Source organism: Fringilla coelebs (genome assembly GCF_963513975.1).
Source record: "Fringilla coelebs genome assembly, chromosome: 7".
In the NCBI taxonomy this organism is placed as follows: Eukaryota; Metazoa; Chordata; class Aves; order Passeriformes; family Fringillidae; genus Fringilla; species Fringilla coelebs.
In genome coordinates this window covers 2094076-2111696 of record NC_140035.1, presented here as the reverse complement: position 1 = coordinate 2111696, position 17621 = coordinate 2094076, and the positions used below count along the sequence as shown (strand labels likewise).

Below are 17621 nucleotides of genomic sequence, written 5' to 3'. Positions count from 1 at the left end.
CAGAAATGAGATGGGAAAACAACTCCAAGGTCCCAAAGCCCCAGCTGTGCCCATCCCCACCTTGTCCCCACCCAGAGCCCCAAGTGCCACCTCCAGAATTCCTGGGACACCTCCAGGGATGGGCACTGCAAACCTCCCTGGGCAGTTCCAATCCCTGAGCCCCCTTTCCATGGGCAAATTCCTGCTGTGCCCACCCTGAGCTGCCCTGGGCCAGCCTGGGGCCCTTCCCTCTTGTCCTGATGTTGTAAATCTCTGCTCCAGTAGAGCTTGGAGTTGTGTGATGTTATTAAATTAATTAAATTAACTTTCCATGTGTGGCTTATGATGGAATTTCAGCATGGAAATATGGATGGGGGGTAGTTCTTACCTGTTCCATTTGTGCCTGGAGCAACATGCAGGGCTTTAGTTTGTGGAGATGCACGTGGAACTGTGCTGGAATTTAGGGGAAAACATCTTACTTCCATGAGCATTTCCTATAAAACTCAGATTATGTGTGAGCTGGAAGCTCCCAGGCAGGCTCAGCCCAGTTTCCTGGGTCTCACCACACCCAGGCACCTCAGGGTGTCCTCCCAGCACAGAAAATTGCACAGAAAGGTCAGATTTGGGAGCTGGGAATAGCTCTGGTCACTGTTCCTGCTTAGGGGAGTGTGGGGGTTGAAGTGTTTTTGTACCTGGAGGAGAATGGAATTTAGAACCATGCAATTCCAGCATGGTTTGAGATGGAAGGGACCTTAAAGATCCTCTAATCCTCATCTTCCACCATCCCAGATGGCTCCAAAGCCCATCCAGCCTGGCCTTGGACACTTCCAGGGATCAGGGACAGCCACAGCTTCCCTGGCCACCTCTGCCAGGGCCTGCCCACCCTCACATCCTCACCAATATCTCACCTGACTCTGCTCTTTTTCCTAAAAATATTTACATACATTCCACTCTTTAAACAGTCCAGTGATTTTTAAAGCTTTTTTCAGTCCTGTTTCTCCCCAGGTGCAATCCAGAGTTTATCTGCTGAGAATCCTGTGGGGGAGGTGGAATGGGAGCTGAGGCAGGACCCTGCAGAACCTGGAGAAATAAAAAGTTACTTTGAGGTGTCTCTTGCAAAAATAAGCAGCTACTGGGTATTATTTGCTGCTAATGGCCCTAATTAGCAACATGAGCCACAGCAGGGCTGGGCTGAGACATGAGCAACCTCCCCTGCCCTGGGTGCTCCCAGTATTTGATAAATTTTCTGATTTTATTGCATTACAGAAGGTTAATTCTCAATTAATCCAGAAGAGCAGGGAAATTTTTTTACCTGTTTTAGCCTTCCATGGGACCTGCAGTAAAAATGTCACTGCAGCTTTCAGCAAGAAGGTAAATTCTGGCCTGCTTTTGATGAAACCTCATCTGCTCCCTCCTTAATCAGGATAAAACCACTCAAACCCCCAAATTTCTGAACTGAAAACCTGAGCTAGCCCTGAACTGTTGCCAAGAGCTCTCCAAATCCTATTTCTGTGTGGCAGTCTGAGCGATTACAGGTGGATTGTTTTGCTAGGAGACATGACAAGGTGTCCATGGGACATCCTGGGTGACCTTGCTGGGGCTTCACCAGGCCCTTGTCCCTTCCCCACCCTGGCTGGCCAAGGATTGCATCCATGGGATGCTGGGGAATGTGGATCAGATCCCTGCAGAGCACTCCAGCAGCCTCCATCCTGCAGAAAAGCTGAAATCACACAGTCATGGAGGTTGGGAAGAACCTCCAAGGATGGGAATAAATCCCACAGATCCCATTTCCCCCATGGTGGAAAAACCCATTCTTTATTCATGAAACTCCTTTTTATACAGTCCTGCTGACCTCAGGTGGGGCTGCAGCTGGTCACGAGCTGTGCTGCCAATTCCTTTATTGGTAATTAACAAGTTGTTACTCTGTACTGATTGGTCACTCCAACTCCTGATGCAGGACAAGTTGTTTGTGTGAGACAGAAAAATGAAAACTATCTAAGGTTTATATGAATGAAAACTATCTACAGGTGTAAGTTGATTTTCACTCAGCAATAAGCAAAACCAGTTTATACAGGTGTAAGTTGTTTTTCACTCAGGAATAAGCAACATAAGTTTATATACAGGTGTAAGTTGTTTTTCACTCAGGAATAAGCAAAAACACTAGTTTATACACAGGTGTAAGTTGATTTTCACTCAGGAATAAGCAAAAATATTTCATATACAGGTGTAAGGTGTTTTTCACCCAGCAATAAGCAAAACCAGTTTATATACAGGTGTAAGTTGATTTTCACTCAGGAATAAGCAACACTAGTTTATATACAGCTGTAAGTTGTTTTTCACTCAGGAATAATCAAAACCATTTGATACAGGTGTAAGTTGTTTCTCCCCCAGCAATAATCAAAACTAGTTTATATACAGGTGTCAGTTGTTTCTCACTCAGGAATAAGCAAAAACAGTTTATACAGGTGTAAGTTGTTTTTCACCCAGCAATAAACAAAACCAGTTGATACACAGGTGTAAGTTGATTTTTCACTCAAGAATAAGCAACACTAGTTTATATACAGGCATAAGTTGTTTTTCACCCAGCAATAATCAAAACCAATTTATACACAGGTGTAAGGTGTTTCTCACCCAGCAATAGGTTGTTCTGTTTAGGAGCTGCTCCCACCAGGGCTGCTTTCACTTGGGACCCTGCAAAGTGCCAGCTTGCCTTAGAAGCACTGACAGGCCAGCTGCTGATAGAACAGAGCAGGTTTGATTTTATAAAGCCTTCCTTGATGGTTTTCTACTCCACTGCAGCATTCCAAGATTCCAACCTTTGGCCAATTCCCTGTTCTTTAGATTCCAGCCCCTCAGTGGAGGGGGTCTGTCCAACCAGCTCCTTCTATCCACAATCTTCTTGGAAATACCCTGGTGAGGGTTTTTTTATTTTTGGAGCATTTGGAACTTTACATTTCTAAGCAGCACTTCTAAAGGGAATGTTCTGCATGAGGGTACTTAAGGGAATATTTTCCAGCACTATATTTATGCCTCTGTAGTCTTCCTTTAGTGGTCTTGAAGGAAGGAGCTGTTATTACTGTTAAATATAGATGTAATGTGGTGTTATTGCAGAAATGTCTTTATGTTCCATTCCTGGCTTTTCAAAAAAAACCCTTTTCTTATTGAAATCAGTCAGGTCTGTAACATTTATTATGTTTTAACATGTTGGCATAATGTTAGTGTTGGGAATAGGGCAGGATTGACACCTGATTCCAAATAAACTCTCCTAATGATGTTGCTGCAGCAGTCATGCATGCCATCCTGTATTTGAATTTAGGATTTTTGCTTTTTTCTGGTGTACTTACTCTTTAAATCCCATATTCCATGTTTGTCACACCTTAATAAAATGTCCAGTCTCAAGTGTTAAGTCTCACCTGGTCAGCCTGAAAAAACTATTTTGGGGGGAATGACTCAACTTCTGTCATGAGAGAAAATCTCTGAGGGGAATTATTCCTGAGGAGATTCAGATTGTTTCAAAGGTGTTCAGAGATCAGTCAGTGCTGCTGGCTTTTCCCTTTTCATTACACTATTTTTTGGTGGGATGATTATTTTAATTCAGTCGAAATGCAGGAGGTTTGCATTTTTATGGATATTACCAAAGCCTAGAAGCAGCTTCCTTCACATGAAATTCATTCAGTTTTCTAAACAATTTTTAAAGGGCATTAATTTAGTCATCTGCTGATGGTTCTGAACAGAAGCATATGTGAAAATATTCAGTGAAAAGATGCATCCCTTAATTCACCCAAACTCCACATCAACTATTTAACAGCACTTGCACTCTTGTAGCTTTTAAGATGTAGCTCAATTACATCCACGTATAAATAGAAAATGCTGGCAGGATTCTCTTTGCTCTGAGCCTTGTTTTGATGGCTCCATTGACATTTAAAACTTTGATTTGAAGCTCTGGAAATGGCTGCAGCTGTAAACATCTCCCTGGGCTGAAAGGCTGGAGAGGATGGCTCACGTGTTTCCCACATCTGTATCTTTCAGGCCGTTTGATTGGAGCCAAGGAGTCAGCAAAGAACCTCAAGAAGACAACTTGGATCATGACCAGAAGATAAAAAGCAAACAAAAAGAATGTGGCATATAAAGGGTGTAATACCTGGAGGTATTGGATCTGACTCATATTTATAAAAATGAGACGAGCTTTCACAAAACACAAGTTATCTTAGACAGTCATCAAGCTTGGAGCCATCATGCTGTTGAACTAGAAATTCTCCTTTTCCCCATTCTCCTTTCTGACAGGTAACAAAGGATTGGTGAATTATGATTTTCCCAAGTTGGAAGCACTAATTTTTATCTATATAGTTCATCCTTATGAATATATAAGGAGTTAAACATTGCATATTTAATGTGGATTATAATGGGAAAGTGACTCATTAACCAAAATGGCCACTTTTAAGGACTTGGTTTCAAACTGAGCTGGAGCCTCCCGATGCACTTTGTAGGATTTGGGGGAAGCTGTGCTGCAGGGCCTGCTTTGGGAGGCCAGGATGACATGTAGTAAAAGGATATCACCTTACTGTTGATATCTCTGAAGACTCATAACCAGAAACAGGAAAATGAATGGTGGGAAGGAGTGTGACGGAGGGGACACGGATGGAGGGCCACCAGCAGTGCAAGTTCCCGTTGGTTGGCAGCGGAGGGTGGACCAAAGTGGAGTTCTCTACATCAGGTAAGGTCACCTCAGGGGCTGGGCTGGTGTCTGTGGAGTTTGGCCAGGATGGGCAGGAACTGCCTGACTCAGCTCCTTCCTTCTGCTCCAAAACATCAAGGAGTTGTTCCTCAAGCGCAAGATGGTCTCGGGAGCTGAAGGAGGGGAGATGTAGGTGGGATTTTGGGAAGGAATTCCTGCCTGGGAGGGTGGGGAGGGGCTGGGCTGGAATTCCCAGAGCAGCTGGGGCTGCTCCTGGATCCCTGGCAGTGTCCAAGGCCTGGCTGGACAGGGCTTGGAGCAGCCTGGGACAGTGGGAGGTGTCCCTGGGCAGGGCTTGGAACTGGATGAGCTTTAGATCCCTTCCAACCCAAACCATTCCATGATTTTGGGATTCTTTTCCAAGTAGATTTAAGTCATGTGACCACTCAATAGCTCCAAACCCATTTTTTAATGCCCATGAAGGTTCTGTGTCCACTATCACTGACATTCTCCAGCTTTTATGAATCCCTCACATTTCTCATGTGGGGGAAAAACCCAAGATCATAAACCCAAATCCAAAGTTTCAGGTGCTTTATTTGTTTATTTTCTGAGCTTATTGGATATTTATTTGCTTTGCCCTAGAATGGTCACAAAGAAATGCGTTGAAATTGCTATGAAATAAATGTGTTCAGACAAAGTGAGCCTAAATTAAATGTTATTGGAAAAAAGATCAAAGTTAGCTTTATAAAATGTGGGGACGCTGGGTTTGCATCACACAGATTTGTGATTATCACTCAGTTATTTGCTTAAATTTCTTCCACTGTTCTGTGATTAAAATAACCACTTCTCCCAACATTTTGTGCATTACCAATACAAAAGTCTTTAATGAGCCAGAGCACACTCCAATTTTACACTGAGCTACCATGAAGGATCAGATGCATTGCAGGATTTCTTGTTTGTGTTCTCCATGAGCAGAATCACACCCAGCCCATGGCAGTGACACCCTGCCCTTGGATTTCTCATTACAGCTCTAATTCCCTGCACCTCTGCCTCTCTTCCAGCTCAGTGGGAAAGGAGAAGTTGTGGATTAGGAGTTTGTTCCCAATAATCTCTATATCCAGACATCAGGAAAATAATTGATATTTTTGTGTCCCTGATGAGCCCACTCAGCTTTTGAACTCCATTTTCCCCAGCCCTGACAAGTTTTACACAACAGCTTTGTGGAAGCTCATGTCATTCCTGCCCTCTTTCCAAGTTTTTTTTTTTTCTGGTAGTTTTATGTACCTGATGATCCCACTCAGCTTTGGAACTTCATTTCCACAACCCTAAAAAGTTCTACACAACAGCATTAATGAAGCTCATTCCTGCCCTCTTCCCAAGTTTTCCAATGTATTTTTTTCTTCTTGGAATTCCATGATTTTATGGCAGTTTCTTACAATTTTCTGAATAGTGAATTTTCTGGTAGTTTATGTACCTGATGACCCCACTCACCCTGTAAACTTCATTTTCCACAGCCTTAACAAGTTTTACACAACAGCTTTGGGGAAGCAAATATTACTCCTGCCTTCTTCCCAAGTTTTCCAATGTATTTTTTTATTCCTTGGTGAATTTTCTGGTCACTCTCTCAGAGTTTCTGATGAATAAAAGTATTTGAGACTCCTGTGTGGTGCAAGGCCCAGAGCAGGACGTGTTGGTTGGAAAGGTGGAAGTGCAATAATCCAATCTCCTGCCTGACATGGAACATCCCCAGGGCTCTGAGGGCAGCTGAATCCTCCAGGATTGAGTTTCCACAAGCTCCTCTCTGCCCTGCCAGCATGCACAGCCTTCCTGGAGGCAAGGAAAGGTCAAACAATATTGACTCCACAGCTATCCCAGGGAAAAATTAGTGGATATATTAAGATCTGACATGATTCAAGTGGAATAGATGATCCCAGCTCAATAAAGACTCTCTGTTTGTGCCTCCTTGGAAAGCACAGATGCTTCCCTGTCAGCTGTCAGCAGTTGCTTTGGATTAAATCAAGATTAAATCCATTCATTAACCGGTTTTCATTACCTGGTTGAAGCACTGAGTTGGCTCTCAGAGCTGCTAAGTGGGGCCTAAATCATCCCTGGAAGTGTCTAGGGCCAGGAGGGATGGGGCTGGGAGCAGCCTGGCATGGTGGGAGGTGATTCCAGGGCTGGAATCAGCTGAGCTTCAGGTCCTTCCCAACCCAAAGCAGTCTGGAATTCCATGATTTTGTGGCAGTTTCTTACAAAGCAAGCTGTGAATTATCCTTTGTGTTACAGAAGTGTCAATAACTTTGTGCACACACAAGAGATCTTGCAGTTACAGCTGTGCCCAGGATCAAGGCAGAAACAGGGGGAAAATGGCCCTTTTTTAAATGTAGTTGGGTGTTTTGGATAAATAGCCCTGCCTGTGTGTGCAGTAGGAATGATGGATCCCACAGATTCAGTGGATTGACCTTCCTTCCCACTCCCTGATTGTGAGCACACTCCTTTTTACTCCAGCATCTCCTGCAGCCTGCACTGGCTGTGTGTGCCCAGGCAAACAGCACACCAGGTTATTTAAAATCACTTTTTTCTAAAAATACCCCAGGAAAAGTAGCCTTTTTTAGCCAATGCAAATAAAACAGCATCCTCACTGCAGAGCACATTCCCAGAACTGCCTTTTAACAGGCGATTTTAAGGATTACAGAAAGTGCCTGGAGAGATTTTGGGTGTAGATGGGATGGTCCAGAGCAAATGTCAGTGTGGGATTCTCCCTTGGGAAGCTGTTACCTCCTCCAGTGTGGAGTTGGGGCTCAGCATGATCAGGACAGGTGGGAACATCCAGAGGGATCAGCCAGGATCCTGCTTGAATGCAAATAAATAAAAGCAAAGAGCAGTTTCCCCCTGCTCCCCAAGGATTTCAGACAGGGAAGGTTTGACTCCTGACCAGTCACCAGACCTGGACCTTTATTTTTAGATTGCTCTTTCATCTTCCTCACCCTCCAAACTGTCACTGCTACACAGATTCAACCTGAGCACTTCTCCCAAAAATAACTATTTCAGGGCATGCCTGGCAAAGAAATGACTTATTTAAACTGTCAGCAGGACTTTAAATGTCACTTGCAGATGTTGCTTTCGATGTGACTCGTGCAGGATGAGGTGTTTATGTGTTGGATTCTAAGCACCAAAGTTCGTCACAGCTTGGAATTTTGAGTCAGGAGTGTTTTTGTGATCCAAACTATTCCACTTGAGCTGTTTTTGTTTGAGTTAGCGCTATTTACAGCTGCCATTAATAACCAGTGTTTTATTCAGGATAAACAGTTCAGCAATAAAGAGCAATCTGCAAGTTACAGGCTGGGGACACGAGAAGGTTTTTTTTCATATTATGAATTAGTGATTTTGCCATAACAGAGTTCCCAGTGCCCTATTTTGGGAGTGGAGATAATGATTTTCTGGTGGGAGTTGGAGAAATCCAAGTGCAGTTTATCAGGAGCTGGCTGGCCTGGCTCCTTGGTGTAATATATCTTACTTTCAGTGAGAAGGTCAAAATTTGAGCTGAATGAAACCAAACATTGTGCAACAAAGAAACCCAGCTGCAACAGTTTTGTTTCCTTTAAAATATGTTTGGGGTTTGTTTGTTAAGTATTATCTCAATTCTTGAATAAAAGCAAGAAATACAATGAGAAAAAAATATGGAATATGATTTTACCCACTGTCCTTGTGAGCAGATACAAGTCCTGACCTATCCAAGAACTTGTATTCATCATTTCTGTTCCTTTGCAGTCCCAGTGGGTCTTTATTATCCTGCTTGGAGCAGGTGAAGACTTACTTGCTGACTGATGGAACGTGCAAGTGTGGCCTAGAATGTCCTCTTGTTCTTCCCAAGGTAAAGCACAGCATTGTTTTGGGTCTAGGTGCAATAATATTTATCAGCTGCCCATGCTGGTGACTCAAACTCTCTTCAGATCATCTCTAAAATAAGTGGTGTCCACCCAAAGTTAGACTTTAAAGTATAAAATTCAGCTCCCCTCTGCCTTAGCCCCTCTTGCAGAGGATCTGACTCAGTTATTATAAATATATTCATTTTTTATTTGTTGTTTCCAAACATCCTGTCAAGGAATCCCTTGGGCAGTATAGGAGCAGTCAGAAACAGAGGAGAATTGCTCTATCCTCCATATAAAATTCCTAATTTATGTTAATGTAGTGACTTTGCTGCCTGTAGTCATTCTTTTAAACACTGGAATTTTCACTGCCAGGTCTTTAATTTTGATCCTGGAGCTGCTGTGAAGCAGAGAACTGCTGAAGATGTTAAAGCGGACGAAGATGTCACCAAACTATGCATTCACAAAAGGAAAATTATTGCTGTGGCTACACTTCATAAAAGCATGGAAGCACCACATCCTTCACTGGTTCTAACTAGTCCTGGTGGTGGAACAAGTGAGTAAAATGAAATCATGCAGAATCATGGAATAATCTGATTTTTATACACGTAATTACTGTGCAAAACCACCCCAAAAGTCTGACCACGAGTGCAAAAATAAGCAGCTTGAGGGAATAAATAAAGGGAGTAGGCAGAGATGGAGGTAGATAGAAAATGAGTCTAAAAGCAGGTCAGCCCAGACTAAGAGCATGATTTTCTTGGAAAAGATATCAGATTGTTCTAGACAAAGAAAATACATTAGCTCTCATCTTTTGGAACTGTAGTAATATGTCTGATATTCTGTCACATGGGAAATTAGAGGAGCAGAATAAAGTGATTATGAAGGGATTAGGATGTGGCTAAGGACTTGGCTAAATGGGAAATTGTATTGTAAAGGAGAATAGACAGCAAGAGGAGATCTCCACTGTCATTTCTCAAGGATTATTTTTGGCCACCAACCTGGATTAGCATTTTAATTATCCCCATCAATAAAAAAAATGAAGAAATTTGTTGGTGGCTGAAGTTGACAGGTACTCTCCAAACTAAGGCTGTAAAACCAGGGGGGCTCCCTGAGGCCTGGAGTGAAAGCAAAGTTAGCACTGAACAACTCCAAATCAGAAATTCACCCCAAATTAGGGACTTTGTCAGGATCACAGGAGCAGGTTCTGAAGAGAATTACAAATCCCAGTGGGCAGGACAAAGGAGGGAAGGGGCTGAGTTTATATTTCTGTGCTCTGGGGTTGCAGCTCCTGGGAAAAGGCCTGAGCTCTCTGCACCCCTCATTGCTGTGAGAGCACCTGGCCAACTGCTCTTCCTGAAAAAATACAAGAAAACCAAGAAATAATAAATGTTAGAGAAGTGCCAGTGCTAAGAGACCCGTGCTGTTCACAGTACTGATTGAAATTTAGGATTTAAAACTTTTCTTGAAAATTTTTTCAGTGTAATTTTGGCTTTAAGTAACAGTGGAATTTCCCAAGTTTCTATGCACTCCCCCGCTTAACTTTTTCAATGAGTAGTACTTAAATTACATTCCTGTTTTCAAAAAATCAGCAAAATTAAGGGGGTAATTTATATATTTCTGTGCTCTTGCTTTCTCTGTCTATTTTGTACATAAGCAAAGAAGAAAATTCCCCAATAAATCCCCCTGTAAGCAAAACTTTGGCACATTTGTATGTGACCATTTGCTTATTTCCAGCACTCAAGGTGAGGCCTCTCATAATTATTTTATTTTGCAGTTCAGCCTTTAGTTTTATCCCCTAAATGAGACTTTGGTTGTATTTTGGGACAGGGGAGATGTTTGTTTCTCTCATGTTGGAGCAAATAGGGTGAAGGCAGGATTGTCAGTGCTGTCTGACCAGGCTGAAGGAAAGATGAGTAGAGGAATTTCAAGGCACCTCTGGGTTCATTCAAACACAGAATTTTTAGCTCCCAATTCCAGCTGAATTTTGCACATCCAGAGGCTGCATGCCAAGCACTGCAAACTGAATTGCAAATTCCCAGAGCTGCAAAACTGGCAGAAAGTCCCCCAGACTTGGAGCTGCTTGTGCTTCTAGTCTGGAAGTAAAACATTGGGAAAAAAATCTTCTTAAATAAAGATGGAAAGTGGTCTTGTGTTTGTTGGAAGGTGTAGCCTCAAAAGTGGGATTTACAGGGAATTTTTCCATCGTGTGCAAATATCCCCAAGGCTTTTATCCTGAAAACAAACAGAAAGCATTCAGGATGCCTCATCAGGGACAGCATTTGGGACAGGACCTTTTCTGTGGGAATTGAGTCTCAATCCTGGACGGGCTTTGTTCCTCCTGTCCTCAATAGATGGTGCCAGAGGCTCCTTTTCCCTGCCACAGCCATCCCGCTCCTCCTGCCAGAGGGGGGATGCTGGAGATGCAGGAGGCTGCAGGGGGTGCTTGGAAAAGGCAAAAGGCAAGGAACAAGGTCTCAAATGGTCCGTGTTTCTATGGGATATGGAATTACAGCTCTGGAGCTGAGGACAGGCACCGTTCCAGCTGGGTGATTGAGCGTTTATTTCTGCTGAAGCAAAAGTTTAGCCAAAGGCTCCCTGAGCTTTTGGGAACGTTTTCACCCTCAGCAGCTTTGCTCTGAAAAGGGGACACTGGATTTGCAACCAGTAGTAACTGTTGTGTGTTTCCTATGCCAGGTGCAACGCCAGTAGTTCCCACCCGAGCAGCAACTCCAAGGTCCATGAGGAATAAATCGCATGAAGGAATTACAAATTCTGTGATGCCGGAATGTAAGACTCCTTTCAAGTTGATGATGGGGGCATCTAATGCCATGGGTAGGCTTTATGTGCAAGAAATGGCTGGAAGCCAGCAAGCAGAGCTCCATCCTGCCTATCCCAGGCAGAGATTGGGGAGCAATGAACTGGGGCAGAAGTCTCCGTACCGCGGCAGTCACGGGGGGATGCCCAGCCCGGCGTCCTCGGGGTCGCAGATCTACGGGGACGGCTCCATCTCCCCCAGGACCGACCCGCTCGGGAGCCCCGACGTCTTCACGAGGAACAATCCCAGTTTTCATGGAGCGCCCAACTCCAGTCCTATCCACATGACCAGGACGCCTCTGTCCCCGCCGTCAGTCATGCTCCACGGCTCTCCCATACAGTCATCCTGTGCAATGGCTGGAAGGACTAATATACCTCTTTCCCCCACCCTGACCACCAAGAGCCCAGTCATGAAAAAACCCCTGTGTAACTTTTCGGCCGGTATGGAAATACCACGAGCGATGTTCCACCATAAACCCCCCCAAGGCCCGCCCCCACCTCCTCCACCGCCTTCTTGTGCTCTTCAGAAAAAGCCATTAACATCCGAGAAGGATCCGCTTGGCATACTGGACCCCATTCCCAGCAAACCGCCGAACCAGAACCCCGTGATCATGAACCCCACCACCTTCCACTCGAGCGTCCACTCTCAGGTACCCGTGATGAATGTAAGCATGCCCCCCGCCGTGGTGCCCCTGCCCAGCAACCTGCCCCTGCCCACCGTCAAACCCGCCCACATCAACCATGGCGCTCACGTCCAAAGGGTTCAGCACTCGGCTTCGACGTCCCTGTCCCCCTCGCCGGTGACGTCCCCCGTTCACGCCATGGCGCCCGGCATCGGAAGGATCGAGGCTTCTCCCCAAAGATCGCGTTCTTCTTCCACCTCGTCCGATCACGGAAACTTCCTGCTGCCTCCCGTCGGGCCACAGTCGTCCTGTAGCGGAATCAAAGTCCCTCCCAGGTCCCCGAGGTCAACCATAGGGTCGCCGAGGCCATCCATGCCATCCAGCCCTTCCACCAAGCACGACGGACTCAGTCAGTACAAGGACATCCCCAACCCGTTAATTGCTGGAATGAGTAACGTGTTAAATCCTCCCAACAATGCAGTTTTTCCCGCTGCATCGGCCGGGAGCGGTTCCTTGAAGAGTCAGCCTGGTTTGCTGGGAATGCCTTTAAATCAGATCTTGAACCAGCACAACGCTGCCTCTTTTCCAGCGAGCAGTTTACTCTCAGCAGCAGCCAAAGCACAGCTAGCAAATCAAAATAAACTTGCTGGTAACAACAATAACAGCAGTAGCAATTCTGGACCTGTTGCCAGCGGCGGCAGCACCGAAGGACACAGCACTTTAAATCCCATGTTCCCTCCTGCTGCCAACGTGCTCCTCCCCACCACGGAAGGGCAGAGCGGCCGGGCAGCACTGAGAGATAAATTGATGTCTCAGCAAAAGGATCCTCTGAGGAAAAGGAAGCAGCCCACCACCACGGTGCTGAGCTTGCTGAGACAGTCTCAGCTGGACAGCTCTGGGCTTCCCAAAGCCGGGTCCGATTTGATAAGAAAGCCAAGTCAAAGCTCCTTCCCCATCAGCTCCATGTCGCAGCTCCTGCAGTCCATGAGTTGTCAGAGCTCCCACGGGAGCAGCAATAGTTCCTCGGGCTGCGGGGGCTCCAGCAGCGCCCTGCCCTGCCCCGGCGCCCAGCTGCACCTGGCGGAGCCCGCGCTGCCCCCGGGGCTGCCCCTGCGCGGGGAGGGGCTGCCCTGCCCCAACCCCAGCCCCAGCCCTGCCTTCGGGCCCGGCGCTCCCCCCTCCAACCACCTGGCGGGGCTCCTCAACCAGATGCAGGCCGGCGGGAGCTGCGGGATGCTCCCGCAGGCAGGAATGGCCTTAGGGAACTCCCTACACGCCGGCCCGGCTCAGGCCAGGCTCCAGGCGCCCTCCACGCCAGGGATCCCCAACAGCATCGGGAGCAGCTGTAATCAGAGCAGCCCTGAAGCAGGTACGTGGCCGTGCCAGGGGACTGTCCCAGCTTTCTGTCCTTGGGAATCCGTGGTGGCCAGTTTTAAATGTTTGTATTGGTTTGGAAAGCCAGGTGTCTGCTACGGGAGGCAGGAGCCTCCCCTGAAATGGAAAATGTAAACCCCCTCCTCTGAATTGTTATAATTTCTGAGATTAAAAGGCTCTCAGGCAAAGATATGGGAATAGAAATAAGTTCTTTACTAGGAAGATTAAAAATATAAATGCAGTAGTACAAACAAAAACCAAACCCCTGCCAGAGTCAGAGCAGTCCCTGTGTGCCAGGGTGGTGGCACAGCCCCATCCCAGGGGGGCTCAGCCCTCCTGCAGTGCCAGCTGTGGCTCTGCTGCAGCAGGATCCTGCACAAGGGGGGAGTTTTCCTCTGCAGCTGCAGGGCTGCTGGAGATGGGCCTGCTCTCCCTCTGGGAATGCAGGGCAGGAGAAAGCTGCTCCTCTGGGAATGCAGGGGGCAAAGGCTGCTGTGCTGTCCCAGGGCAGATTGGATCCAGGTAGGAATGCTTGGCTCCTGCCCTGGGCACAGCATCTCCCCATTGGATGGTGGAATTTGATCAGCCCTGCAGGGACACTCAGTGGCCATGGACAGAAGATAATTAATAATGAATGGCCCATGAACAGCAGAGATCTCCTGGAGGGAGGGTTGGCTGTGGAAGAGATAAAGAAAACCTGCCCCATGAACAGCAGAGAAGTGCCCCAGCTCTGACAGATGGAAATAGAATGCACACATCTCTTACAACCTAGGACATTATTCCTTGTTAAACTCAGGTTTATCCCGGTGAAAAGTGCACCTGGTTCATGCTGAAAGCCACATAAGCAAAAATAAAACAGAAAGGGAAAAAAAAAAAACAGTGATAAACTAAAACATATCTCCCTTTTTCTGAACAAAGCCATCCTGGCCTGCTTCCTGTGACCACCCTTGCTTCTGCTAACTTCCACACACTCTCCATGAACAAAATCCATTCACTCCTGGACATTCCCACACCTCTTTTGTCACTTCTCCAAATAAATTGGAGGGGTTTTGCAGTCTGCCCTGCTCCAAGCCCAGAAGGTTGTGGCTCACCTGGCAGTGTATGCCCAGGTGATCCATGAGTTCTTTTCTGCTGGAATTAAAGAGGTGGTGTCAGAGATGGGAGCAGCTCCTGAGAGTACCAAAAAGTACAAAATCACCCTTTTCAGGGCCAGCAGGAGGGAATGCCAAGCCTGTGTTTGCTTTTATTGAGGTAATTTTACTAAGGTGGTAATTAAATGGTTGAATAAACAGTTGGAGGAGTGTAGGGAGAGATTTCCTGGTTGGTTCATCGGGGAAGATTTGGAGAGGAAATGGGTTTGCTGCTGTTATCATCTCTGGGGGGTTTAGAGAGAAGAAGGAATCTGCTCAAAAATGTGAATTTCATTGACTATTACTGGTTGAACAAAGTAGTAGAAGATGGTAGAGGTGTAAATTTCTGAAGTGGAATGAAAACCCAGGTCTCACCAAAGTGTTCAAGTGGCCTCTCATTAACCCAAGCAAGAACCTGCTCTGCATTCCTCAGCTTCCTCCTTTAAAATGGAATTCTAGGAAAGCTGAATTATAGTCAAAGACTGTTCTACTGTTGCTGTGGTCGTGGTTCCTGATGACTTTTAAGGGTGTCTTCCCATCCCTGGGATAAAAAGGTTTCATTTTTTCTTGCCTGGAGTGATCACAACAAGCAGCTCTCAGTCCTTGTGTGGCTCTTTTGCCTTGTCGTGCTGGCACAGGGGCATTTCAGCTGCAGCTTCTGAGACTTTGCACAGAACAAAGGCCTGGGATGGCCCTGGGAATTCACTTCCCTGTCCCACTGAGCACAGGACACAACCCCTGGGGCAGGAACCCCTTGGTTCCCACCTTGGCTGGGCTTTCCTCCACTCCCAAAGGCTCCCGTGGTGTTCCTGTGTCTGTCAGAGCCTGTGCTTGGAACTCCACTCAGCTCCAGGCTGAATCCCCCCCAGAAATACAAATGGAACAGAACAAAGGGGTCAGAGCCTGGAGGAATCCAGCATCAGCTGGGATCTCATCCCTGTAGGAACAGGAATTGGGGCATGACCCCACCTGGGCACTCCTCCTGCCATTCCCCCTCTCTGGGCATGGCTCACAGGGCTGGAGTCAGAGTTCCAAAGCATCAGTGACACTTTCTTCCTTACCTAAAAGAGAAAAGGTAATTCTGTGTGGGAAAAGGCTGGAAAGTTGGGAGATGTTCCATTTTCTGCTGCTGAAGTTGTTCCTTTAGTTCGGTGATTGGAGGATACACAGCCTGCATTTCATTATTTATTGAATATCTGTGGGGGAAACAGTAAAGGTAAAAACACTGAGATACATTCCTTACACTTTATTAAAGCAGTCTCATTACACAGTTAAAGCAATTAAAAACCAGTAAAGGTAAAAACACTGAGATACATTCCTTACACTTTATTACAACAGTCTCATTACACAGTTAAAGCAATTAAAAAATAACAACTCATGTCTTACCAACAACAACCCAAGATTTCTTTGTTACAAAACATTTTAAAAGCTTTCTAACCAATAACATAGTACTAAAACTTACAGATAGTTATCTTAGCCAATATTACCATTATATATTATATATTAATATATACTTTTATATTAATATTATATATTATTCTAATATATATTAGAATCACATACACTTATTTCAAGCAATACTTGCTATTAACAATATGCAATACTCCATTATTAAACTTAAAACCTTCTACTGTCTTACTAAACATATTTTTCTACAGTCTTAAAATCTTTCTTAACCAAACCTAAAACTATTATTTCATGTCCTTAGTTACTGTACTATTGTAACTTTTCTACTTTGAAACTTTACAACTACAACTAACTAGAAATTCTTTGCTCTTTTAAAAACCTACTCACACAACTTTCTAAAAATCTTTTTACCTTTACTACTTTTCCCCTAAATATTTATGGTAAAACCTGGAGAATGTTTTCTTCTTTAGGAGGTTGTGTTATTTTTGTTCATTATTTTCCTAAAACTCTTTGCTGAGCCTCTTGCTGAGTCCTCCCAGCAGCACAGGGCTCAGGGCTGAGCTTTAATCCAGAGAGGGGAATTCTCTTGGATCTCCAGGAGAATGGGAATGTTCTTTCCCTGAGACTCATGTGAAATGTTGAGTGCTTTGTGGTATAATAAGAATTTTTTAAAATAAAAGTGAGTTGCCAGCCTGCATCCAGCTCTGTACCAAAACTGGGGAGAGGAATATTGGGATTTCTGCTCTGTCAGTTTTGGGGCTGGAGCTGGTGAAAGCCCCTGTACACTGAATTTCCCACAGCAGTTCAGCAGAGGAAGGTGTCTAAAGGAACCTCTCATGGTCACATTTCAGTTTGTGGCTTGTTTTTCCCCTTTGTTTTGAAGTATTTTAATTGCTAAATCTCTTTTCTGTGTCTGTGCCAGCAATTCAGAACAGCTCCTCCTCAGAAATAGCTCCTGAGAGAAAAAACCCTGTGAATCCCCACAATTAGCTGCTTATTGCCCAAGCTTTTAATTATATTTAACCACATGGACCAAGTTCTGGTATTCCAGCTCTTGTTTTCTTCTTCCACAGATAATATCTTTAATTCCCAGGTAATTTTCAGGGTGTGTGTGGTGGATTTTGTTCTTTTTGTAGGATGGAACTGCATCACTGGGTGATGGATTTGATTGTAGGGTTTTATTTATTTACCTTTTTCTTGCTGGTAATGTGTGGTTCACGGGGTTGGAAATCTGTGTTTGAGTGTTGAACATTCAACATCCAGATCCTGCTAAGAAAGCAATCATAAATATCCATATCTATAAATATCCATATCCATAAATATCCATGTCCATAAATAATGGGATGGATAGAAATGAGTGAAAAGATTTGGGAATAAAAGCTCTGGACTGCTGAGAAGGAGAATTAAGGGAACCTCAGCAATTAAAGATATCAGTGGTGTTGAATATTAACATTATACTATAGGAGAAACTCTGGGCCTAGAAGTTAAATGAGAAAAAATTGGCAGATTTGGCAAAAAAAGGCTCTGATTTCTTCCCTGAAATGGGAATTTTTCCTGGTGAAATGCACAAAATAAAAATAATAAAATATAATTAAACAGGGAGGAGCACAACAGCAATCACTGAGGGTGAGGAGAGGAATTTGTTTTAATACAGGCAAGAAAATTGGGAATGGACCGTGGTGCTGAAAAAAAAAACCCCAAGAGAAGGGATTGGGGGGCTTTGATTCAATCACCTCAGTGCAAAGTGTTG

General features: G+C 45.0%; 1 protein-coding gene across 4 annotated transcripts in view; it reads left to right on the top strand.

Moving 5' to 3' along the window:
- The window catches only part of MBD5 (methyl-CpG binding domain protein 5), a 121690-nt gene that overhangs the window by 79132 nt on the left and 24937 nt on the right, over positions 1 to 17621 (top strand). For 3 of the 4 annotated variants that reach the window (XM_084209477.1, XM_084209478.1, XM_084209480.1), the window contains 4 exons: positions 4009 to 4693; positions 8426 to 8528; positions 8899 to 9079; positions 11218 to 13329. In XM_084209477.1, coding sequence (XP_084065603.1) covers positions 4581 to 4693; positions 8426 to 8528; positions 8899 to 9079; positions 11218 to 13329 — 2509 coding nt within the window. In that variant the 5' untranslated portion in view covers positions 4009 to 4580. The remainder of the gene's footprint in view (positions 1 to 4008; positions 4694 to 8425; positions 8529 to 8898; positions 9080 to 11217; positions 13330 to 17621) is intronic. The other variant, XM_084209479.1, reaches the window with a different exon arrangement.